The 26,107-nt window shown below is 49.5% G+C and overlaps 1 protein-coding gene across 4 annotated transcripts in view; it reads right to left on the bottom strand.

The window, feature by feature from the left end:
• The window catches only part of HSPA12A (heat shock protein family A (Hsp70) member 12A), a 158,627-nt gene that overhangs the window by 29,383 nt on the left and 103,137 nt on the right, over positions 1–26,107 (bottom strand). For all 4 annotated transcript variants that reach the window (XM_073240334.1, XM_073240333.1, XM_073240336.1 and 1 more), the window contains 2 exons: positions 3,416–3,501; positions 1,827–1,954 (listed from right to left, as the gene is read on the bottom strand). In XM_073240334.1, the coding sequence (XP_073096435.1) occupies positions 1,827–1,954; positions 3,416–3,501 (214 nt within the window). The remainder of the gene's footprint in view (positions 1–1,826; positions 1,955–3,415; positions 3,502–26,107) is intronic.

Raw genomic sequence — 26,107 nt, 5'->3', positions numbered from 1 at the left:
GGTGGGTCTGGAACCATCCCTGGCGGGTTTCTCAGTCAGGCTCATCAGGATGAGGCTTCTACCCAGGGAGCAAAAGTCCCCGCAGTGACCCCACTGAGACACAGGGACCATCGCCACCCCAGGCAGACACCGGGCGCCGGGCCTCGGGGAGGGCTCCACATACCACCTTCCACAAATGGGCTTCCCATCACTACTCACACTGACATTTTTAACAGGTAATGAACCTCTGAGTTTTTTCTTTCAAATTTTTATTCCTTCATCCTCTTTAAATACAAAAAAATTAAACTTTCTTATTCATAACTTTGTCAGTTTGTCTCATGGCTACATTAATATGTTCTGATTGAAGTAAAATCCAGGTAGACCCTGCCTCCAAAATCTCTATAATAGTATAGAGGCCCCGAACTCTGCCAAAGCTTTGTGATGATTCTTCCCGAAAAACCTAAAGTGATTTCTGTCTTTAATTTTATTTTTTTTCTATTTTCACTGCATGACTATCCCTTCAAAATAACATTTCTTAGAACAACCACGTAGAAGCTCATAAACATTGACTTTAGCTTTTAATAGCATGCTGTTCTCCATCTGGGATTCCACCCTGGGGGACGGCAGAGCGGACCCTCACAGCATCTGACTGACCGAGGCAGAATCCCCATGGCAACTGAACGCCGAGGGCTGTGCCGTCAGCAGCGTTCTCTATGAGAACCGTCTTTCCGTTATCTCCTGATGAGATGCCACCCCCAGGTCTCTGGAGCCCCTTGGGACATCTGGTTTTCCAGAGGAAAGGCAGGGCCTAAGCCAAGACTGGGGTGGGGATGACTTGTATTATGACTTATGTTTTAAACAGCACTCCACCAAAATGCATAAGCTCTTACTCGAGAAGTGGTGACTAAATTCCACGATTACCAGCTAAAGGCAGAGCCAATCACAATGTATCTTCAGAGCCATCCTTGAATTTGGAAAATCAAGGTGATAAATCTCTGGCTCCCAAAGCTTTGCAGGGCCACAGACTCTGCAGGAAGGCCACGTGCCAGACTGGGGTAGCTGGTACTGGTGCCAGGATAGACCAGAGCCCTCACAGACAGTCAATCCCCCGTGAGTGGGGTGGACACGAGGGCCTGCCTGGCTGCTGTGTGCGTGGGGTGAGGGCACGGCAATGTCCCGGGCACAGACAGTGCCCCAGGAGGCACAAGGCCCTTCAGGGGGACCCTTGAGGTCCACTTGGCTGAAATTCACTCCACTCTGGTTCTCCTCAGGCATGTGCTTCTTGTTTCTGGTTCCTGTCATCTCATGACTTTTTCTTCACTTGGAAGAACTAATCATTTCCCTGCTTACATTTTACTAAGTGCTGATCACTTGACAGGAGATCTCATTTCATCTGCACACATACGCTGTGAGGCAGGTGCTGACAATATCCCGATGTCACAGATGAAAACACTGAAGTTTAGAAGGTTCAGCAATTGCCTAAGGTCACCAGGTAAGTGGCCGAGGCGGCGCCTGGGTCTCCTCCTTCCTGTGAGTCAGCGCCTCTCACGCAGGCTGCATGCTGGAATCACCAGGGGCCAAGTTTTACACAAACTGTCCAGGCCCTTCCCCAGACCAACTAAATCAGAACTAAAACAACGCTTTTACAGACCAGGAACCTGGAACCCAGACACCAGAAGTGCTTGCCCAAAGTGGCACCATGAGTTTGGGCTGAGCTGGGCCAGAATCCAGCACCCACCTACTGTCATTCACCTGCTCATTGAAAACCCCCCCTCTCTTTTCCCAAGGCTGCCCTGGTCTCCACAGGTACCATGACTGGTGCCAGCACAGCCCCACCCAGAACTCACCTCATCACGTGGATGCACTCCGGCTCCTTGGTGAAGCTGTAGGCATAGCCACTGGACGTGGTCCCAAAGTCAATGGCCACCACCACGAGGAACATCTGCTGCTCTGAGACATTCGTGTTGGCATCGTTCTAGAGATACACCAAGTCAGGTACAGGGGATCAGGGGGTGGCCTAGCCTAGCTCCAGAAAGAGGCCCCCTGGTGGTTCCATCCTGCCAGCTGTACACCCACCATAGACAGAAGGACATTCCGCATTCTGGCTTGAGCCTGCCACATGGGGAGTCCTCTCAAGAGGGCAGGCCAGCCCCACCCCAACCTGAGCAGCTCAGGGACAAGTGGAGGTGCTTCCTGAGTGCAGGGCCAGGCTGACCGGCAAGGGCACCTGCCCACGGCTTGCCTCCCTCGCCCTTTGTTAACTGTGCCAGAAGTTGGCTAATTCAAGGCCAGAGCCCAGTGGCTCCTGAGGTGGCACAATCTTCTCCCCACTCCCCTTCCTAAGCCTCTGTGCAAACCAGACACGGCCCAGAGCGCTTTGCCAACCACGCCTCGTGTTCCTCCCAGGTAACCACCCCACCTGCTCAGGCGTGGCATGCATGGGAGTAGGGCTCAGCATACGTGGGACCCCACCTAGTCTGGTCCTGCCATGGGCAGTCACATGACCTTAGTAAATCCTGTCCCTCCAGGGCCCAGAGCTTTCATCAGCCATCAAGTGAAAGAGTCCGACCATTCCAGGTTTTCAAACCTTTTTTTCTTAAGCAGTATACACTTTGTATTTTAACATCTACAAAATGTCAAATTATTAACCAATACATTTCAGATTGGAAGTGTACTGGTGAGAGCACAGCAGGAGTTGGAGACCACAGGACCTGGCCATAGGTGACCAAGCCCCCCGATTTCCCCAGGACTGAGAGAGTTCCAGGATGCAGGGCTTTCCATCTAAAATCCAGACAGTTCCAGTAAAACCAGAACAAACTGGTGCCCCTACCTGGTGATGTCCCTGAAGTTCTCCTCAGCATGGTCTTCTTTGTGGTTCTGAGCAGCTCCTACCAATGCCACCCTTTCCTCCGAGTACTCTGCTCTGGTTGGCTGTGTGTAGGTCCCTCAAGTGGCTGCCCCACAGTATCTATCTTTTTGGCTCTGGGTGGGAGCAAATGCCCACACTCCAGCCCCCCTCACTGCTCAGGTGTCTCCCTGGCAAGCTGTTGCAGAAGCAATTATAGCCCCTGGCTTTGGGACACAGACATTCAGGGCAGTCAAAAGCCACTGATTCACCTGGCCAGATGTGGCTGCTTCCTTCTAAGAGGATGCCTCACAGTCTCTGAGTGGCAAATCTTTAAAGGGCTGCTCCCACCCTGCCTGTTCATGATATCCTCCCAGGTCCAGGGGCTCCAGAAGCCTCGGCCACACCACAGAAAACTTTTTCAGGCCCAGAGTGGGGACGGGGCTCAGTAGGCTCACGTGGCTAGTACCAGAACAATTTAATGTCCACCTATGAGTGTGCGGAGCTGCCCAGCAGCCTGCCACGTGAGAGCAGACCCCGGAAGCAACTGTAATCAGTACCCACACCCACACATAGATATACATTTCTTACCACAATATGGGAGGGGGACAGGGGCGTTATTCCTGTGTCCCCCAGACTCCGGGCTGGAGATGAATATGCAGATGTGGCGGCCGTCTCTGAAAGGAAAGACAAAGTACATGCCTTAGAAGTGGTCTGGGCTGACCCCGGGGCAGAAGGACGGCTGAGTGGCTTTGCTCCTTCAGGTACTACTGCCTCTGGAAAGCTGGCTAGTGTGGGACTAGACTGATCCTCACCCATAAAGGTAGGGCGTCTGTTCCAGCACCCCAACATAGTTGGTATTCAAACCTTGACAAAATGAGATGCTTTTCTCCCAGTGACCACCAGGCCTCTCGCTATGTGCCATCCAACTGGCACTTAGCGGAGAAGCTGCCCAATCCCTGACTGCCTCAACTCCTGGCTTGTGCCCTCCGTGGAACCAGCTCTTAATCTGGACACCACCATGGACTAGAGGACCCTGTAGCCTCCTGAGATGATGTGCAATTTTCTGCATGCATTCTCCTGGAAGAGAATCCACCACCCTCAGGTTCCCAAGGTGGTGTGGGACCCCCAAAGAAAACAACCCCTATCATAGGACTATAGTACAGGAGTGCAACTTCCAGGAAGAACTTTGCTTAGTGGGGGCATCACCTCTTCCCTTCTGTAGCATGAGGCCCCACCAGAACATGGGGAACTCGTCTCTCTTCAGTGATACTGAAGGTTTTTGACATTCAGGAAGAAAAACCACAGCAGAAGGACAGGTACATGAGCATTCCAGGGCCCCATTTCCTGGACCCTGCAGATAGGGCCCCACAACAGACCCAAGATCAAACTGGAGAAGAAGCAATAGGAAAGCAGCATGAGTATCATTTTGTCAGTTGCCCTGCTGCCCCTGCAATCATTTAGGCCCAGACGTTTGTTCTGAAACCTCCCCAGAGCTCAGAGGCTCGCTCCCAGGAATGAGCGCCCACGGAGAAGTCGCACTGTCCCTGGGCAGTGCTGGAAGCTCCACACTGCTCTCCCTGCCCGCTGTCCAGGACCGGCAGGGCCGGCAGAGCAGCTGAGTGAAGACTGCCGGCTCCCACTGCAGACTCCCACCGTGGACACGATGGCCAGATTCTGGGCACCTACAGATCCCAGATGCCATGTGGGGTGCTGTGCAAATACTGCTCCATTTAATACATAGCCTAATGCCTCATAGGGGAAAAAAAAAATGGGTCATTTGCCAAAACAATACTTGTGGTCAGGGTAACACAGGGAGTGTGAGGGGTCTGAGAAAGACCTGCCTGCTTCTAGGGGAGCACCAGGAGAGGCTCCACCTGCCTCTGCTGCCAAATCACTTTGGTTAATCCCACGCGCTTACTGATTTTTTTTCTTCCTGCTTGGTGAGAACGCAAGCAGCATCATTACAGTGGGTGCCAAACGGGCTGAGGGGAAGAAATGAATCATGAAAGACTGAATGTGAAGCTTCAATCTGCACAGCCTCTCTGTAGGCTCACGGCCTCTCCTCCTGATGGGCCTCAATTCCAACCTCTGGGAGAAAGATGCAGAAGTAAGTAAGTACAGAGACAAATATCAATGTGCCGGCAAAGGGCTTAACACATTTCTTCAGAGAAGAAAAACAGATGGTCAATAAGCATGTGAAAAGATGCTTAACATCATTAGTCATTAAGAAATGCAAATCAAAACCACAATGAAATCCTGCTTCACACCCACTAGGATGGCTATAATAAAAATGTATACATATGGAAATAACAAATGTTATTTCCAAGGATGGGAAGAAATTGGAACGCTTGTATATTATATATCTGGTGGGAATGCAAAATGGCACAGCTCCTGTGGAAACAGTTTGGTGGCTCCCCAAAACATCAAATGTAGAGTTACCATATGACCCAGCAATTCTACTCCTAGGATTTACCTATAGGAACTGAAAACAGGGATTCAAACAGATTCTTATCTGTGTGCATTCACTGAAGCATTACTCACATTGACCAACAAGTGGATACAACCCAAGTATCCATCAACAAAGGAACAGATAAGCAAAACGTGGTATATCTATAGTAGTGAATATTTTTCAGCCATAAAAAGAAATGAAATTCTTATACATGCTCTAACATGCATGAACCTAGAAAACATGATGCTAAGTGAAATAAGCTGGACACAAAAAGACAAATATTACATAATTCCACTTACATGAAATACCTAGAATGGGCAAATGCATCTAGACAGGAAGTAGATGAAGGTTGCCAGGGGCTGGAGGGAGGGACAAATTGGGATGGATGACAAAATGCTTTAGAAATAGATAGTGGTGATGGTTGCATAACATTGTGAATGTAATTAATGCCATTGATTTATACACTTAAAAATGCTTAAAGTGGCAATTTTTATGTTATATATACTTGACCACATTAAAAAAAATTTTTATTAAAAAAAAACACTTGCTCATCTGAGAGGGGAAACAATTCCTGATTTCTACTAGCACCCATGACTCGGTGCTCTTGAAAAGAGAATGGAACAGAAGCCCAGCTCCTGAATCAGCCTATTAACCTCCACCTTTACTAATCTCCCAAAACAAGGGCACCCCCATCCATAAAAGCAGGGAGAATTTGGCCTCTCTCTGCGAGGGGCCAAGCCAGAAAATCCCTTGTACCCCTCTGCCTAAGGCCCTTTGGGAAGCTGCAGAAAGATACCATCTGCACAAGGAGCCACCTTCTCTCCACCTGCTACCTGGAAGGCCTGCAGCCATGTGTCCACATTGGCACAGAAGGTCTTGGAAGAAACCAAATGTCTAATTGCCCAGAAAATCTGGTGTTGGCAATTAGCAAACAAGCTATTATCTGTAGACAAACCATCCACCCCGCTGTCTGCTTGGTTCTAATTATCCCATCACTCAGCCCTTCTCAGAGAACGACCCACTGACTTGAAAAATAGCATGTGATGGGCCACACATTGAACACATGCCTTGGGTCCCCAGAGAACCTGAGGATATTTCAGGGCAAGAACCAAGGCTTTTTTTCAGTTCTTCCTGTGTCTCCCTATCCCCACCACCACCCTTGCTGATCACTCAGCTAAGCCTTAAGCAATTAAGCTTCATGGACTTTATCTATCAGAAATTAAAATGCAACTACATTTGCAATGGTTTTAAACTGATCTGCATAAAATGTATGGAAGGGTAACATTTTTACAGATATATGCATATCATCACGCCTACATCTACAGCTCTATATATCCCAAATCAAAGATAATTCACCAGTTAATGTGCATCAGTGCAGCACGGTAAGAGACAAAACCTGCAGTGACAACTTTGTTCTCAAGTTAATATTTCTTTATTTAGGATGATAAAGTTGAACTCAAAAATTCTTGGGGAAAAGAATGTGGAAACGCCTATTTTAGCTCCTTTGGGGTGTGTGAAGTTTCTGGTGTGCTAATAGTCCCATCCAAGCTTAGAGCTTTCATTCAATAGGTAAATAATTAGGAATAAACACAAAGGGGTCAATGGAATATTTTCTACTGGTTTATGGATATTTGACAGATCTAAGCTAATAGCCACCAGAAGACAGTTGATACGTGGAATGTCTATATGTACAAAGTATATGTTGTGTGTCCTAGCTACCAGTTATATACACAGTCCATTATCCACAATAAGAACAGTGACTGTCATTAACTGTGGCCCTGTTTATGGTTCTCTGTAAAGCCAGTACAATACCATCTGCCCATGACTGCTCCTATCTACATGATGTGCCAGTTCAGCACACCCAGAGTGACTTGGGCACGTGGGGAACAGAAAAGAAAGCCAAAGCTAAAAGCCCAACGAGAATAGAGATTTTGAGAGTGCCGACTTTGGGAGAGAAAAAAGAAGCTGTAATGAAAGGGAAATTGAGACCCATCTGTGGAGACAGGGAGAGAAGACTGATTAAAAGAGATTAAAGAAAAATGCTTTACTAGAAACGGTAATCAAGGGCAGAGCTGAGGGATCTGGGAGTTTTCAGAAATACCTCCTACACTGCTCCAACTAGATGAAACATCTTCCATTTCAACACTAAGTTACCATGAAATGCAGTAATGCAGAGGGATTTGATGATTTCACATTACAGAATCCAAAAAACACTGTCCATGTCAAGAATGTAACTATCAGCCACAGAACTACGGTGAAGCCAAGCCGATGAGAAAGAGACCCTGAAGCTTCTAGTAAACCAACAGAAAATAATCATCAGGTCTCCTTTGCTATTCGTTTTAGATAATGTAATGTCCCTTCTGTCTTGTATATTTCCTGTGCAATCTTTTTAGTTGAGTGAATATAGAAGTAAGTCGGTATGGGTGTTTCTAGGTTCATTCTAATCTAAATGAATCACCTTCCAAAATATTCTTCAATCAGATCACTTTTAAAATGAATTCTGCAGCACAAAGGGGTATATAAATGAAAACATTTTTGCAGCAAAATAGAGGATATGAATAAGTAAAAGTTGACTCAACCCACAAGTCACCTGCCACGGGATAAGTAGGATCCCAAACCAGATAGTTGAGGAGGAACTAGTTTAACTTGTTAGGTTAATACTCATCACTTGGCTTAGTGACGTAAGAATCGAAATGCGGGATTCATCAGGGTTCCTGCTAAAAATGCAAGACATGTAAAATGCAGACACATTTTTATTTCCTCCTGGCTCTAATGGCCTTAATCAAAGCAGACGTTCTTAAAATAAAAAATAGCCTTGATAAGAGAACGTCAAAGCTGGCCATAATTCATGAGCTCACTTATTGCTCTTCCCTGCTGGAGACATTAGTCAGCAAATGGCCATGAGCAGAATCGTAGACTTTCTGAGATACATAAAATCAATCCTGCTCCATAAATACAACATTTTTTTTTTGTATTAGAGGAAGACAAAACACTGGGCTGATTTTATTTTACAAGGCTCTGGGCTCATGAGAAATGACAGGGAGCTTCAACAACGGTGACTCCCCAGCTTTTCCAAACATACATTCCTACTAGCTTTCAGATTTATGTATCTATCAAATAAATGCTCAATTTCAAAAGGATTTTTAAGGTCTGGTCCTTGTGATTTAAAAGATGCAATATATATTTTTCATTTCTTTTCTCCTCCTGGCTGTGATATAACAGGTATTTGCTGACAATTGCCTAAAACACAGGCTTTTTTGTAAAAAGCTCTCCCTTTCTCTCTCTCCTTATACACACTCCCTACAGTGTCATCTCTGAAAATTGATCAGCTCAAGGTCATGTGTAGGTTACTGGGAAAGATCTTTTCCGAAGGAAAATAAAAAATTTTATTACCCTGTAACAGGCTTCACGGCTAGCTGAACTAATGCATTATTACTGTAAGTTGAGCTTCCATTTCAGTAAATAATTTATGGATTTTTTTTTAAATCACCATGGTTGATGTCCAGAGTAAATGGAAATTTTATTGGCATGAGCCAGGAGACCCTTCTGGTTACAAAGAATATAGAGTATAAAATATCTGTTCTCCAAACGCTAAATAATAATTATGGAAATGAGCATTCACAGCGGTAGAAACCACGGCAGCAGGCACAGGCTGAGTGGAGGTGGTGCAACTTCAGGTTTCTTCCCTGTTTGTTTAGGAGATGTGATACCCCAGTGAGAGAGAACTGGGGCAGCCCGAGATAGTGAGACCCCCCCAGATCCCCAGACCATGAGTTGGGGTGGTTTACAGTCCCTCTCCTAACCACAGGTTTGCATGCCCAGGTGTGGCCGGGCAGCTGCTGGAGGCGGTGAGGATGTGCTTTCTTAGACCAATAGGTCTTCCTACTAATTTTCATGAATTACATTCAGAAACCTCACAGCCCCTGCCCACTGGAACCCAGCATTTGGAGGGGCTCCACCAGATCACCCCACATACAATATTAGGATACTTTCGTCCACCTGGCTTCTCCACAGATGCTAAGCTTATCTGGGTAGAGGCACATCTTACTTCATCTGATTTCCCAGCTCCAGACATGCCACAAACACTCAGTAAATTGTGGGGTGTGTGGATGGATGGTCATATGGATGGGTGGGTGGACGGACTGACAGAAGGATGGAGAGATGGATGGGTGAATGGACGGATGGGTGGATGTTTTCATGTGTGCCCAAAAATAAACTCAGTGACTATCCACAGAACTTGGAAGGCCACTGAGGTCTTTTTCAACTGAGGCATCAACACCCCAAATCAGGGTATTAGTAATACATGTGCTGAGTTACCTCCAACAGTGTGAGATCGGCTCTCAAATCTCCCAGACCTGCCTCCTCCTCAGATGTCCCCTTCAATCAGAAGAACCGCCCCGGCTCCCAGATGGGAGATACCCCAGGCGCCTCCCTACCTTGTCTTTACATTCCCAAGTCCTATCATACCTGTGAGACATCCTCAGCATCTCTGCAACTTTACCACTACAACCTTGGTCCTGATCCTGCTGACCCTTAGCAGGACTCTCCACTCCAGGTCTGCCCCTCCAAGTCATGCTCCCCTGTAGTAGGAGCCACCTGGTCATGCTAGGTCTGCTCATATTCCTCCACCACTGTTAGAGCCCTTGATTCCCATCCCCCGCAGGATGAGGTCTAGCACACAGCTGGCGCTGGGGCCTTCTCATGCCTACCCTGCCTCCCTCTGTGGTCTCACCTCTCTCCATCGCCCCATCCATGGCCACACCAAACCTTTTCAGGCCCTGGAACATCTGCGCTTGACCCAGCTTCCAGGCCTTCACACATACTGTCCGGAGATCACCCCATTTCTGCCCCATCCTCCAGGGACACCCCCCACCTCCAAAAGTTAGGCCCTCTAGAGGAGTCATCTGCTTCCCTGGTACAGAGTAAAGAACTTGTCTGTGGGCACCTGGGATCAACTGGTAAAACCCAGTCGGGGAGAAATGCTACAGGACTAGAGCCAGGTTTCTCCAAGAAATAAGTTACAAGAAAAACATATAGGAAAAAAGGAAGGAAACCTATAGATCAGGTTCTCAAACTTTGATGTGCATCAGAATCACCAAGGTTTGTTAAAAACAATTGCTGCCCCTACCCCCAAAGTTTCTACTCCAGAAAGTCTGGGACTGCTGATAATCTGCATTTTTAATAAGTTCCTAGGTCATCCTGATGGGCCCAGAGACCAACTGCTATAGCTTAAGAGACAATAGCAACTCACAGCAATGCGGGGACCTCTACTGGATCGCAATTCAAATTAACAAAAAAATGTCTGTCTTCCTAGCTCCAGGAAGGCAAGATGGTATTTTCCTTATGCTATATAATCAATCAGAGCACCTGGCTCATACATGGTAGGTGCCACAAACATATTTGTTAAATGAATAAGCAAACTAGTACGAATATGAGCTCATTTAAATCCATGCATGTGGACTTGGAAGGTTTAGGAATATTCAAACCTGGGCCTCAGAGTGGGTGAGGGGTGCATATTCAGCTGGCTTCTCTGGGGCTGAGGCTGTTGAAATGGATTTAAATGGCCCTGGAAGGAGTCTGGATTTCATGGACCCTTGTAGACAGTAAATCAAGGGTCTGCCACCAATTAAGTAGCTCCCACTCTGGGGTGGGCTCCAGCCCAGCCTCAGATAGTGTCATCTGCAAACCCAGGGCCTTAAAGGAGGCAGAAGGTGTTCCCAGCTCACTAATGGCCCCTCCACGTTCTGAGAGGTGGGTCTCTTTAAGGACAAGGACACACCCATTTTGCTTTGTTCCTCAAAAGGGCTGGGCTCCCAAAGCCACGTGGAAGGGACCAGAAGTCTCAGTGAAGGCCTTGGCATCTTCACACACCTCCCTGCCCCCAGGAATGGTGAACTGAAAGATCAATGTCGGATGTCACGCTGCCACCCTTTGTACTAAAAGAGCAAGTTCTGAGGTCTCCAAAAAGTGGGGAGGGGTGTCCTGTGGGGGGGGTCCAGGATGTAGGCACAGTGTCCTCCATGCTCAAGCCCTGGTTGGCCTTGGCTTGGGGCAGGCAGATGTGGCAGACAGGGCAGCCAGCTTGAGCCACGGGGCCAAAGGGCATGTCTCCAAAGAATAAGGGCAGCTTAGGAACAGGAGTAAAGCAAGAGTTGGCTCTTTAGCTCATTCTTGGAGGAACACAAGGAAATAAATGGCTCCTGCTGACGATGCTGAATATGGGTGCATGGCGGAGGTGGAGAATGCAGAGGTGGCCTGGGGCAGCTGCCTCCCCTCTCTCTGGGCACATCTTCTTCCTCCGTGAAGCGGAAATGTACGTTCTCAGGGCCTCTACCACTGTTTCCATCAACAAAGAAGGTAATACACAAGAAAACCTCTGAAATAAATAACGGCCCCCAATTCCTTATGGAGTCAGATATTCACATACAGCTTTTACTTTAGGCTCTTTTGCAGGTTTATTCAAACTCGAATTATTAATTTGAAATTATTCAAAATGTACCAGCCCAGAAAGCTATCACAGTTAGCACTCACTGAATGTGAGTTTCACGTCAAGCTAAGAGGAGTGCGAGGCACTGTCATTATTCCCACTCTGTGGGTGAGAAAAGTAGGCTTAAAAGGTGAAGCAAGCAGCCCGCACTGTCAGGGTGCTGCCCAGCTGGACCCAGGGGCGCCTTGACTCTGAGACTGCACCCCATACTCTGCTCAGTGCCAGGTCCTGGGCGGGTACCGTGTGAAGTGACACGAGAGATGTCAACATGAATCCCCATTTCACAGATGAGCAGGGGGAGTGGGGGGAGGTCAGGAGGTCACTCACAGGGCACTGGCGAGCCCTAGCCGGCTGTCTCTGCCTCCAAGCTCGTAAGACCATGTGGCTCGTGCTTTCCTGGGCTCCGAAGCTGAAGAGAACTCTCCATTTTGAAAGCTCTAATGTGTCAAATTCAAAGATCAGGCTGAGGGGGGAGCTGCTGATAACACAGAGGTTAGAGGCACAAGTTCAGTGTCAGCAAAGTTCGGGCTCCAATCCTAGCAGGTCACTTCCCAGATGCACACCTGTGGGAGAGCTACTTAACAACTCAGAGCCTCTACTTTCTCACCTAGAAAATGGGATCCCCACCATTCACGATGATGCTGATACATTTTACAGGATCACGATGAAGAAATATGAAATAATGCCTATTAACACCCAGTGCACGTCAAACACTCATTAAATTATAGATGGTATCTATTATCATTACCACCATCATTATCAAATCGGTCCGACCCGTCCTGCTGAGAAAATGGCTCTATGCTTATACCAGGGAGCAGGTAGAGCCCCAATGTATGCAAGGCCAGCAAATGCATTTCCTTTATATTGAGCTTGTCCAGGCTTGTTAATTAAGAATAAAAAAATCCCACCAGACAGAAACTTGGCAAATGGAACCTTCAGGAAAACTCGTAGTGATGGGAAACATGAAGGCTGGTGCTGCCTAGGTGGGGGAAACTGGCCTGACTTTGCTACTCAGGCCATCTGAACACCCAGGGGCACTTCCAGAATGACAAAGGAGAGCTTGGGAAGCCCAAGGCCCTCCTCACCAGGCAACTGAACACAGGCCTTCCTGTCCTCTACAATGAAGCACATCTTAAAAACCAACTGGATAAATGAAGAGCTCTCTCCCACTGCAAGGAAAGAGATTCCGTCTGCCTGGGCCCCTACAAGGCCCTGGTTCAGATTTCCCAATTTCTATCGTGAACAGCCTTGGTACAGCTCGATCCACAGAGGCCACCATATAGCTGGTGCTGACTGTCCTACCAAAGCTAAGGACAGGGGCAATGTCACTCCACACTGCTGGTCTCACACTGAGCAGACTCCTTCACCTCCAAACACTCACCATCTGTCTCTGGGGAGGAGACAGGGAGAGGCAGAACTGGAGGTGAGGGTTGGGGAGACAGCTGATTCACCCCACTTCAGCTGAACCTTCCTGATGAGGGAGAGCTGTGTCACTCCAGGCAGGAAGGGGTGCCATTAGCCCACATGTACCCCAGGCTGGGGAACCTGGGTACAAACCTGCCATGCTTTGCCAGTTCCCTAAAAGCTCAGATTTGTGCACATTAAGACCCCTCTGCAGAGTGTCTTAACAGAAGAGATGTCCCAAAACAGTCATGCAGTTTGCACACTACACAAAGGTGCCCACCTTGGGGGAACATCTCCCAAGCTGGGCTGCATCCATGGGTAAGGGCACCATTTTCTTACCACAAAGGTGCCATCTGAAGCCATGAAATGAGGGGCTGTATAACCTAGAGTTTGCACTTTTTCCCAATTTTTTCCCAAAGAGCAGATCTTTCTCTAATGCATCCAAAAGCATCATTAAGGTAGCCTTTGCACTTAATAGTCAAGAAAGAAAAAGAAATGCCTGGTAAGGTACTGAGTTCTCCATCACCAGAGGAGTTCAAGCATAAGCCAGGCAACTGCTCAGCTGTAGAAGAGCATCAAGGGGTCAGAAAAACTGGGAATAGGTGGGACCTAGACTGCATAGATTCATTCACTCAACCAAGACTACTATCTGTCAAGTAGATTCATTCATTCCACCACAGACTATCTGCCAGGAGCTAGGGAGGCTGTGTCGGGTTATGCACAGGGCCAATAGACCCAGGAGCTACTGGTTCAAATCCCAGCTCAGTTACTGACCAGCCTTGGTGGATACTGCTGCATATACCCCAAATCCACTTCTCCCTTCTTAATTAAACCTCAAGTCTTCCATGGCTGGCAGGGGCAGGGGTTGATCTTCCCCCAGACCCAGGGGGGATCCTGAGTAGTTGAAGCCAGTCATGGCAAACCCCTTCCCCTGGCCAAGATGGAGATGGGAATGGGATTGTGACCCACAGTTTTGGCTAATGGGGCATGAAAGGAAATCAGCTGAGAGCTTCTGGGAAGAAACAGCCTGACTACTTAAGCAAGAGCCTGGTTCAGAAGGGATGTAGGCTCATAGGGTGTGAAACAGCATAGGGCATGTGGGCACCTTCTTGCCACAAGCCTGAGACAAAGCCACCCTGAGTGAAACTCCATCTGTCCTTGAGGGGGTCCGTGAGCTGCCAAACCCACCTGCCTTGGAGCCTGCTGGACCTCTGGACTTGCCATTCTGAGTTATTGTTAACTTCACTTTCTGGGAACATGATAAAATCTAGTTTTCCATGCTTTGCAGCTAAACACTGATTCACAGCTGTGCAACCTTGAACATGTTACTAAACTTCTCTGTGGCTCAGTTTTCCTTCTGTATTAAATAGGGATAATAATAACTCTTACCTCTTAGAATTAATGAGGATTAAATAAAATAATGCAGGCAAAGGTCTTTTGTCTCTCTGTATTCTTACAAACACCCCCATGAGGTAAGAAATAGTTAATTATCAGACCCATTTAACAGCAGAGGAAACCAAGGCACAGAGAGGTTAAGCATCTTTTTGAAATCATACAGGAATAAGTGCTGTCTCCAGTGGCTGAGCTCCTTCCCTCCACCACATTCCAGCCCTGAGGTTCCAGGACTCTGTGACTGGCCCAAGTCCATCTCACCAGCAACTTGTAGCACAGAGCCATGAAAAATTAGAGTTCTAGAGGGAATGGAAATGTGGAGTAACTGCTAATGGGCATGGGTTTCTTTTTAGGGTGATAAAAATGTTCTGGAATTTGCTAGTGGAGATGGTTGCACAACCTTGTATACTAAAAACTACTGGCTTGTATACATTAAAATGGTGAATTTTATAAGTGAATTATGTCTCATAAAAAAACCAAAGACCTGAAGGAAACCGCCGTATAAGGAAAACTGTCCCACCTGCCCTCAGAGGGCAGCTCTCCTCCCTGGGGTGGACGTCGGCCACTCCCACCCCCTCCCCCGAGGCCACTGCTTCCTCCCGCCTCCCTCCCCAGGACAGAGGCCAACCTCTGCCAGGCCATTTGCAGCAGTTCTCCCAGGACATGTCCAGTGGTGAAGCCAACCCCCAACTCTCCAACCAGGCCAGGGGCAACAGCTGGCACTGGCATCTGTCCAGATACCCTGCTCTTTGGGAGCACAAGAAGGTGGGCACACAGCGGGGTCAGTGCCGCAGTCCTCAGCTGTGTTTTCACTTTCCCCAGATGCTCTGAAGCTGCTGAATGCCCAGCTCCACCCTTACAAAGAGCTGCAGACGGAGGACTGCCTGGTGCTTCCCCCTCAGACAAGCAGCTTCAGGTATTCTGGACTAAATGCTAGGAGATGCCCAGTAACCTGCCACCAGAACTAGCCCTCAGCAGAAGTCACAGCCCCTCTTGTTGGGAGGGCAAACTGCATAAGCATTATTTCCTCTGTGTAAGGCCACTTGCTTGGCCTCAAAAGGGCCCCTGGGAGGCCATGCGAGCACAACTCACTGCTGCCTGGATGGGAACTTCTGAGGAGGCCAAGCAAGTGGGGGGCTGCCTGGGATGCTGGACACCCCTGGGAACCAAATGTCCTCTCAGCACAGGTGGCTCTGGCACCCGTACACACAACATTCCTCACATGGTGGGCAAAGGCTTCTATGTTAGCAGGAAGGAGAGAAAGTCCTTATGGAGACTTTTTAGGTTTAAAATCCCTCATTCTTACTTCTTTTACACAAAACCTTCAATGATGGATTGACATTCTTAAAAAGAAAGGATTAGAAAAGTCCGTCAAGACATTGATTAACCTTAGATTTTGCTAAGTATGCATGGCAAAATTTCAAGAATAACTACCTTGAAAGGGGTTGAAATTTCTACTGCCAGAGCACAAAAGGAGATGAAAAACAAAGAAAAGTAAAGAATAACTCCCTGAGTTCCCCAAGGACCAAATTCACTCCCAGTCTATTCCCCAGGAAGACAAAGCCCATGTAGAGGCACTTCCTGGGGAATGATGGGTTTACTTCCTCGGGCTACTCCTCAGAGCAGGTAAGAAAATACCAAGCCAGGGGATCCAGAGGGCCCCGCAGAGCATCCTGTGGCCCACCTAAGGCCAAGCAGCTGGGATGACGCTGGCCACACACACACACACTTAATATGCCATATGAATCCTAGGAAATAATACACGTTCTGTGATTAGGGTTCACAGGAAAGACACACAGATGCCCTAGCTGCCAAAATGCCCACACATCCTGACGCATGCATGTCATGCATGCATGAGTGGCCTTCAGTCCCCTCAGCCTCCAGGACCCCTTGTTTCAGCTCCAGCAGTGCTCAGGTAGGCAAGAACCAAGGGCCAGGGAATTGGACTTGGCACCCTTGCGGCCATGCATAGAGGGCCAAGTGCCCAAGCTCAGGGTTAGGAAGGATGTCTGAAGCATTCAGAAGCCCAGGTGATCTGTCTGTGGCTTTTTATTACCGCTGTCCCATAGGCCTGTCCCTCCCAGGATGTGGGCCTGCTGCTTCATTAAGTCTAACCATGTGTACAGCAGCTTCTCCAGCCTCATTGTTATCTTTAACAGCTCTGTCTGGGACTCAATTAATCAACAGCCATCTCCTCTGCAAAGCACAATGCTCCAGACAGAATGGCCAGCCTGACTCCCTGCAGGCGCACCCCCACTGAGCCCAGAATGTCCGAGTGCAGGGCAGCGACCTGCCCTCCAGGAGGTGACCACAGGAATGCCTGAGACTCGGACACGCGGGAGCTGGTCCCCGGGACACCCGCACAGGCCTGTTCTCCCCACACTCACCTCCCTGCCTCTCTTCACAGGCCTGGTCTAGGGAGGCCCTGACTATGTGGACACTACTCTGGGGACACTCCGGGTTGGTGGATGAGAGGACCCCTGGAGGCCAGCACGCAGTGGGGAAGCGGGCAGCTGGCCACAGGCAGTCACTTCAGCGATACCTGTGCAGTGCCTGAGTGGGTGAACTGGGGCCAATGGGGAAGTAGCCCTCATTGCCACCCCAGGTGTCTGTCCACACCCTCCTACGCCCTCTCCCCAGTGGGGCTGCCATTAGTCTGGTCTGGCTGACAGGCATCACATGTGTATTTAATTCAGGAGAGTCCAGCTGTGAGTTCTTCAGGCCAAAACAAACTGGGTGATTTTCATTTAAATATTGGAATTAAGAACACTGTAAAATTCTGTTTTACACTCTTTATTACACACAGTGTAAGTGGCTTTACTTAGGTAAATCCCCTAAGGGGGACTAAGGATAGGGGAGACGGCCCCAGGATGGTGATGATTGACTGGCATCTCGAAGGGCAAGCTTGCTGAGTGAACAAGTTGGGGAGGGAACCCCAGGCAGGGGGAACAGCATGAGCAAAGGCAGAGGGGTACACAGACCTTCCCAGGGGGCCCTGTGTTCTGCCTCCTGGGTGCTCCCCTGGGTCACATTCCAACCACCAATTTCATCAGGTCACTTCCAGCCTCCAAAGCAGCTACTGTGGCTCTCCTTTGCCCTTCATATCTTATCTAACTCGGTAACCAATCAGATATCTCCGTTAGCCCCTCACCACTGTCCCCCCATCATTACTGACCCCACACAGCCCCCTACACCAGCTGGGCTGTGTTCTCTGCCATCTGGGAAGCCATCTGCCATCCCCTAGGCCTGTCTCGAGTACCGACCTGTGGGGTGAAAAGGCCCCGCTGTCCTTCCTGTGGGAGGAACTGCCCTCCCAGCTGCCCTCCAACCAGGCACAGCCCTGAGCCTTTAGCCCAGGCATTGGCAGATGGGATCAAAGACCCAGGGTTAGTTGGGCCTGAGGAGGACTCCTGCCCCCACTCTTACCAGCTCTGTCACAGACAGGACTGTGTCTGGGGCCTCCATTTCCACAGCTGCTACCAGGCTAACGACTGCTCCCCCTCCCAGGGCCATGGGAGACTCCAAGGGAAGACCTTTAAGAAAACTCCAGCACTGAACTGGGGGCAGAGTACGTGCTCAAGAAGCTCAGGTTCACCAGCTATTCCAAGACCCAGAGCACAAGTGCTGGTCGAGGTTTTCCACCTGAATATCCGCCTGAGAGCCTCTAAGCCCCCTGCCCTGGACCAGAGACGATTCCCCCACCATCACATGTGCACCCCCAGAAACCACCACTGTGGCAAGCTGGGTGTTCATCAGCCCCAGGCCCTGACATTCCACATTTGTACCCAAGCTGAACTTACTCCGATCCTATGACCCAACAACTCCACCACTAGGATTCTACCCAACAGACATGAGTGTACATACACATCCAAAAGAGATTTGTTCCAGAATGTTCAGTTTTTTTCACAATCACCAAAAACTGGAAACAGTCCAAACATCCACCAACACGAGAATGGATAAAGAAAGTGTGCTACAGCTGTACAGTGAACTACTACCCGGCAATAAAAAGGGCACAAAATGCCGCACACCTGACCACATGAACACCCCAAGAGCACTGTGTTGAATAAAAGGCCCTGGACATGAAAGATGACGCACATATAATTCTACTCACGTGAAGCTCAAGAACAGGCACATCTAAGGTGCAAGATGTCAGAACAATGGTCACCTCACGGGGTGGCTCTATAAATGGAGGCTAATACCCCTGGCCCCTCAGTTTTGCAAGAGCCCATTAGCTTTGGCTCATGCCTGGCAAGTCTGCAAGGCTGAACACCAAGGGGTTAACAGGACCTGCCTCTACGTGTGGAGGCAGCTGCCTTTACTTCCTTTGGATTACATTTTCCATGATGACCAGTAATGCTTTTGGTCAGGGGAACCAAAACTATCTTTGTTTTTATCCAGTACCTCCCAGAACAGAGTGGGAAGAGACGAGATGGCTGGGTGGGGTACGGGGTGTGAGGCTGCCTTTCACCATCACTTCCTGTGGCCTTACTGGGTGTCCTGCTGCCTGGCAGTGGCGCCGGTCCTTGCCTGCTCCCCAGTCTCCTGCACCAGGACCCCCAGCCTCCATCAGCTCCCAGCGGCCATCCAGCCCCCTCACCCTGAGGGCCAAAACTCTGCCCTGCAAATCTCCCCAGAGCCCCTCTGGGGTAGGCTTTCTTTCTCAGCTCCTTCCTATAGATGAGGAAACAGAAACTCAGGGAGATTTCCAAGTCTGTCCAAGGCCTCATGCTGGGTACACTGCAGGGCTGAGCTCCTCCTGCGATGCCACAATGCCTCCCAGAGAGAGCAGAGACCAGGGACCCCCCTGGGAAGGGGACGTGGACTGCCTTGGCCTCTCAGCTTCCTCCAGGCCCAGGACAGGAGTTACACTTCATGTGAGTTGCTTTGGGCTTCAACCCCCAAAAGGCCCCAAATGGCCCCTGCCTGAAGTTTTTCCTCGGTGCCAAGACAGAAATCCCGCCACCCTGCAGGACTGAGGGTCTCTGCTTGGGTCCCAGGTCCCATCAATGGGCTCTAACCTTTCCCACCAGCCCTGCTCACGGCTTTAATTATTTACATCTGGTCACAGTCCTGGCGTTCGGTTGCCAAATTTGGGAACAAGCCCGGAGCTGACAGCGTGCATGGAGCAACCGTGTACCCCTACTGGGTGCTGGGCCCTGAGGGTTCAGGGGAGGGTCAAAGCCTTGTGGGGAGGGGTGTGGGGAGGGAGGAGCTCTGCTGGCGGGAGGAGGTGAGAGGCCACTGTCTCCCAGACTGCTCCTGGGTGAGGCACAGCGGGGGTGGGTGGCCCTCTGCCGTGGCCACTGTATTTCTCTATTTTGCAGCTTATTTCAGCCTCGCTGCGAATATTTCATTAGAATGTGACTCCGCCTACTCCCCATACACACATAGACTTTTGAGGGGCAATCTCAACAGGACCCCAGCTGCATCCTCCAGCATGTTTGCATTCTATCTTAAGGCCTTACTCTACCCAAATACATGCCCATTTCATAATGTAATCCACTGAGGAAGTCTGTTTTCCATATGAATATTAACACACAAAGTTCAGAGTAAAAAAATAAGTAAGACAAAGCACATTCTGACATTCCGACTGCTCCTTCATAAATCCCATCCTTCCAGAACCTCAGGCTCTGTCCCCCAGCATGTCTCACCAGCAAATGTTCAGGGAAGGCCCGAGCAGTCCGGTGTCGGGGCAGAATCACTGTCCATGACCAGCCAAGTCCTTGTGGATTCACGTCTGAATGAACCATATGAACCCCAAGGGAAGCCCTACCAGAAGCTTCTAACATCTCTTAGCCTCCCCCTTCCTCTGTCTGTCTCCATCTTTCCCTCTCCTCCATCTCTTGCACCCACTCTTTTTCTCCCCACGCATGTACATATACGAATACTTATGTGTGCACACATATAAACACAGACACACACACACACACACACACACACACCCCCAGCAGTCTCTCCGGACACAGGTCTGGCAGACCCAGAAAACCCCAGCAGATCAGGTCTTTGCTGAGTTTCGGCCCATCTGATCACCACTCTCCTTGTGAATGACCCCCAGAAGCTCACTGACCTAAGGCAGACAATCCCCTGCTTCCCCAGGCCCCCGCAGGACTGCCCCTGTTACGACCAGGCCCACCCAAGCTCAGTGATGCCACCCTGAGGTCCCTCTCCACAGCCTCCCCCAGCATTCCAACCCAGACAGGCAGTCTTAGCTTGCTCGAAGGGACGGAACGGCCCCATTCTGTCACTAGGCCACTGTGTGCTCTTAAGGTCACTGCCACTTTCTAGGATTCTAGGATTCTTTTTCTTCATCTGGAAAATGCAGAGCTTGGCTCACAGAGTGCTGAAAACTCCCACGAGTACCCTCCAGCTTTAACCATTTCTCACTCTGATCATCGAAGTCATACTAATTAAGTGCAAATAGCTGATAAAGACTCAAAGCTACCGAGGAAATCCTCCCTTGGATTTCCACTAATTCCATAGTTCCGCGATGCCCCTCAATTTACCAAGCAGTAAAATCCACCCCCCAAATCTACCCTATGTGGGTCTGACATAGTGTTGTCAAAAATTTTTATTTTGCCAAGGACAGACGATAGAACTTTTAAAATTAAGTTTACCATCTACTATTTTATTCAGTTCATTTTTAAAAATGGAAAATAGGACTGTATCAGTTATCCATTGCTATTAAAAAAGTAAATGTTTTAACTCCAAAATTTAGCAGCTTAAAATAACAGCCACTTGTTTGCACAGGATTCTGCAGTTTCAGTTTTTCTCACCTGGGCTAACTAACTCAGGCAGCTAGAATCATCTGGAAATCTGAGTGGATAGATGGTCCAAGACAGTCTCCCTCCCTGTGTCTGACGCCTGCCTGGGCAGTCGGGTGGGGAGCCTCAGTTCCCTGCCATGCAGTGTCTCCAACAGGACAGCCTGGATTTCTCCTGCACTGCAGTGTGACAAGCAGGCAAGTCCCAAGGCACAGGTGCTCATCAATCCTCTGCTGGCTTCACATTGGCTGACATCCTATTGGTCAAAACATGGCCAAGCCCCAGGCAGAGGCTATCTCAAGCCCAAAGGCTGGCTCTTGGGAACAGCATTTATCAATTATCACTTTCTTTCCAATGAGCCAGAGTGGCTCCAGAATCCTTCTCAGCACAGCACTCCAGACTCCTCCCAACCAGTTAAGAGATGACACTCAAAATTTAAGCACACCTGCCATCACTTCCTGCAGTGGGTTCTCTTCAGAGCAGGAGTTGCTTTGTAACAAGGACATTGGCGGAAGTCTTAACAGCAAGGCACAGGACAGCATCCTGAGTCTGCATGAGTAAAAGCCTTCCTCCTGCTGGAACTCCAGGCACCGCGGCAGGTGTGGGGAGCCTTCCTGTCCTTAGTCCACAGCCACTGGGACCCCGTTAACACTCTCCTGTGCCAAGCGATGTGCTTCCTGGGTCAATGGAGCTGACATGCCCGCACAGACCAGCAGGCACTTGGGGCCAAGCCTCATTAGCGCCCACTGTCTGGATACTTCACACAAACGAGGGCTGTCTCAGCCTCAGTGCGAGCGGGCACCATCAGCCTCTGCCCAGCAGCACTGCCAGTCTAGGGGCTGACCGTGCTAACCTGCAGCCTCTGCCCTCCCCTTCCCTGTCTATAAGGGCCGGTGGGGAAGGGCCACTGAAGTCCCACCCCTGCCCTGGCAGATAAGAGCCCCAGGGTACAGGCTGGGGTTCTGTCAACAAGAGGGCCCTGGGGTGACAGGGCAAGGTCAGGGCCTCGGGGGCCTCACCATCTGAGGCAGGGCCCCCTAAACAAGAAGGATCCTATATGCAAGATTTCTAGAGGACAAAATTCCCCCACCTTGGAAATGTTCTATGTACTGACATGGTGATTACTGTATACATTTACCAAACCTCATCAAATTGTACACCAAAAAAGTGTGTGTTTTACCATATGTAAATTATACCTCAATAAACTTGACTTTAAAAAATCTTCTCACACTATACCTGCTTAGTCAGTTCCACCCTCTTATATGACTTTTCTGAGTACCTAGTATGTGCCATGCAGGCACTTTAAATCATAAAGATGCCTGACATTGTGCATGTTTTGTATGCAGGGAAAACCCTTCACATACTTGACCTCAGTCTAGGGGCTCTAAATCTAGGACCACCCTGTGGGATGTTATTACCCACACTTTACATACATGGGGGCTCAGAGAGGTTGAGTAACCTGCTCGGTTAAAAGTCATATGACCAGCAAGTATGGGAGCTGGGACTTTCTCAAATTAGCTAAGCCTATTTGACTCCACCAAATCCCCATCCCACACTAGCTACCAGGCATCTTGTGTTGGGTGCTTTATATACTTAATTGAAGCCTAGAGAGGCTGAATGACTGGCTTGAGGTCACACAGCTAGTAAGAGGTGACACCAGGATTTGAACCAAGTACTGTCTTATTCCAAAGCCCCTTCGGCCTTATTCCCTCAAAGGAGACCTGGGGTCCCCCACTCCCCAGTCTACCTGCTAGGCCCTCTCCTCAGGGATTGTCTGGCTCCAGGTGATCCCTCTTCCCTCCTGTACTAGCAGGCATCCTGGCTAAGATACCAGAGGGCCCACTGCCAAGGGATGTACTGTCACTGTTATCCTCAAAGACATCTTGTCAGGGCTGGTCCAAGACTGGGAGACCCGGACCTCCGGGCTAAGGGCCTTCCGAGTGCACCTGTGAAGGCCAGGAACCTGGCTAATGCAGGACTGGGCCCCGCCCCTGCTCTCCCAGGCCAGGGCAAGCACCACCCCACCCTCCCAGCTCCCCAGGATTTTCTGCAGGAGAAGCTGAGGGAGCTGGTGCAGGCGGTAAGGGTCTGCCCTGAACCTTGTTCCCACGGTCTGCTCTGATGTGCCACAAGTGGGCCTCTACAGAGAAGAGGATGTAGTGACACATCCTCAACAGGCCCTCCCACAGCTGCTCACTCAGGTCTCCCTGGAGGTTCCTCTGCTTAGACAGGGCAGGTGCTAAAGCAAATGCATCCAATAATGTATGTGGCAGAATCAGACAAATGACATGTCCCTTCTCCTGCACTCTGACTGTCGGCTCAGGGAAACCACAGCTTGAGCTGATGTCCATTGTCCCTTCAAATGGGGCCTGCTGGCCAGTGCCATGTGGTCTGACCCTGGCCCAGCATGCATCAGAACACCCTAGGGTTCCTCCCTGCTGTATTTTCACAGGAGGAACCCGGTAGTCAGTTACCCATATGGTGTGACAGACTTAATATGGGAGAAAGAAAGTCTCTCCAAGAAAGAACAGGAGAGTAACACTTCCAGCAGGTTGGACAGCTGTTCTCCATTCAGATGTCCATCCTCACCTGGGAACCAGCTACCCGGCATGACTCAGTTCGGTCGGGAGTGCTGGAACTGTCTGCAGGAGACAATTCTGCTCTGACCACAGGGCAAGCCTCCCTAGAGTCCCCCTCCCAGTGAGGTGACCCTGTCTCCTGGCCAGGGTTAACTCTTCCAGGGTCAGGTAGCTGGACCATGGACCTCCTCTGCGAATCAGATTTGGAAGGGAAAGACAGACTGGGAAGCCCATGAAGTGGGCCTGCAGGGAGAGAAGATGCGGGACCAGCAGGGCAAAGCAGAAGTAAGAAATGGGGGTTGAGGGGAACGCCAGGCTCCTGGTACCTATGTTCCTTGACCTGGCAGCAGGCCTAAGCTCCAGAAGCCATCCTAGGATCCTCTCCATAAAATCTCCTTTTTGGTTTCCTCTAGCTAGAAAAGGTCTAGTTACCTGCAACCAAAAGTCCTACATAATACTCTTTTTAAACAAGCACTCTGCCAAGGGCCAGGGCACAAAAGATGGGCAAGCACCAGGGTCAACAGAGGCGAATGTAAGAAAGCAGAAGGGAAAGGAGGCTGTGCATGAGGGCCTACCGTCTGGTACAGACTGGCTCACCACCTCATTTCTCTGAGGTAAGCGTTACTTCTTCAAACACTTGTAAAGTGTAACTCCTGCCGGGAGGTACAAGTCATTAATTAATTCATGGCACAGAGCTGTAGATCCATGTGCCCTCTCTAACTGACTGGTAGTGGCAGGCTGGACTGCTGTGTTGAGAAGGATTCGGAGGTCGTCTCTGGGCTTGGCTGGGAAGTGTGTAGAGGGAGTCAGCCTTCCTGGATTCTTACCTGGCTTTGCCAAGTGGTTGGGGGACAGTCTCCTCAGCCTCCCTGACCTCAGTTTTGCACATCTGTGAAATGAGCGGGAGTCCCAGCCCAGATATTTGACAAATCCGATCTTACTTGACTGCAGGTACCACCTACAAGTTCTGTTTTTCTCAGTAACTTTCATCTTCTCTGAGAACAGGACTTCTGACATTTGTGCTGCGAACAGTTTCCTACCCCAGTCGGCAGACATGGTCCCACAAGAAGAGGAAAATAAAAGAAGGGAGTGGCCAGATGAATTCAGCCTTTAGCTCAGGGGTACCTGGAAGGCACGGAGAGGGGCAAGCCTGAGCTCCAGCAGGTGGGAGCCCTGACACTCGGATCCAGTGTGTCCTACCTAAATGGGAACCAGGAGCGTGGGCACGGGCACCACTGTGTCCAGTCACTGAGAACCCAACCAGACCAAAGGGTGTGATTTACACAACATGGAGGGCAACAAGGGAGATCACAACATTGCCAGTTTATGGGAAATGGAGGCCACGTCCCTCTGAGATCTTAGGGTGCTAAGTGATTGGATACAACAGGAGCCCCATCCTACAGAACTTGCTACTTCCAGGAGCCTGTTTTCTGACAGTAACACTGGAACATAGTAGGCAAAAGTACCCCCAAACACATGCTAAACCCCTGAGAACTAAAAGCTAAGGTGCCCAGAAATGGCCTGAAGATGAGAGGTGACCGGAGGCTCCTCCTGTCAGCTGAGCCATTGGAGGTAAATAATTTTAAATGGATGCATCCTACAGCAAACAGAAATACAAGTGTTTCTGCTATAATGTAGTGTATTCTCCTCAAAATCTTCACATTCTGCAAAACCACACACTAAAAATAATAGGATTCGTGGGAAAAGTAAGGTTGGGGCATATCACTCAACACCTAGGGAACCTTGGTATCTAATCCTTTCCAAAAACAGCAGGGGCCTTCGTGACATCCCTGGGAATAGCTGGCTCAGTAAGCCGCAGGCCCCTGGGGCCCTAACCACTGAATAAATCATTGGCTGGTACTCCTCCTTTGAGATGAAGGGCCTGGGGCAATCACTTCTGATAGAGACCTTTCTCATCAAGATTAAAGCCCTATCCAGGGTGCCACCTGCACCCACTGTTTTCTTGCAGGGACAAAGCCTTCCAGCTCCTCACCCGCCCCCTCAGCTTCCCCATTCAGCCTGAGGTCAGGGGAGGGTGGAGGGAGACACCAATCAACCACAACCTGCAGGAGAGGGAGGCGCATCCATAGATCCTCAGCTTTTTCCTTAGGTCTTCGCATTAATGCTTTTTAATCACGAGAAAACACATCCTTATCTATCAAAACATGACACACCGGGGAAAACTGCCAATAAGCCAACACGACTTCC

This window comes from Manis javanica, chromosome 7, assembly GCF_040802235.1.
Source record: "Manis javanica isolate MJ-LG chromosome 7, MJ_LKY, whole genome shotgun sequence".
Classification (NCBI taxonomy): Eukaryota; Metazoa; Chordata; class Mammalia; order Pholidota; family Manidae; genus Manis; species Manis javanica.
Note: the sequence above shows the minus strand (reverse complement) of the source record. Positions and strands in the feature narration are given on the sequence as shown.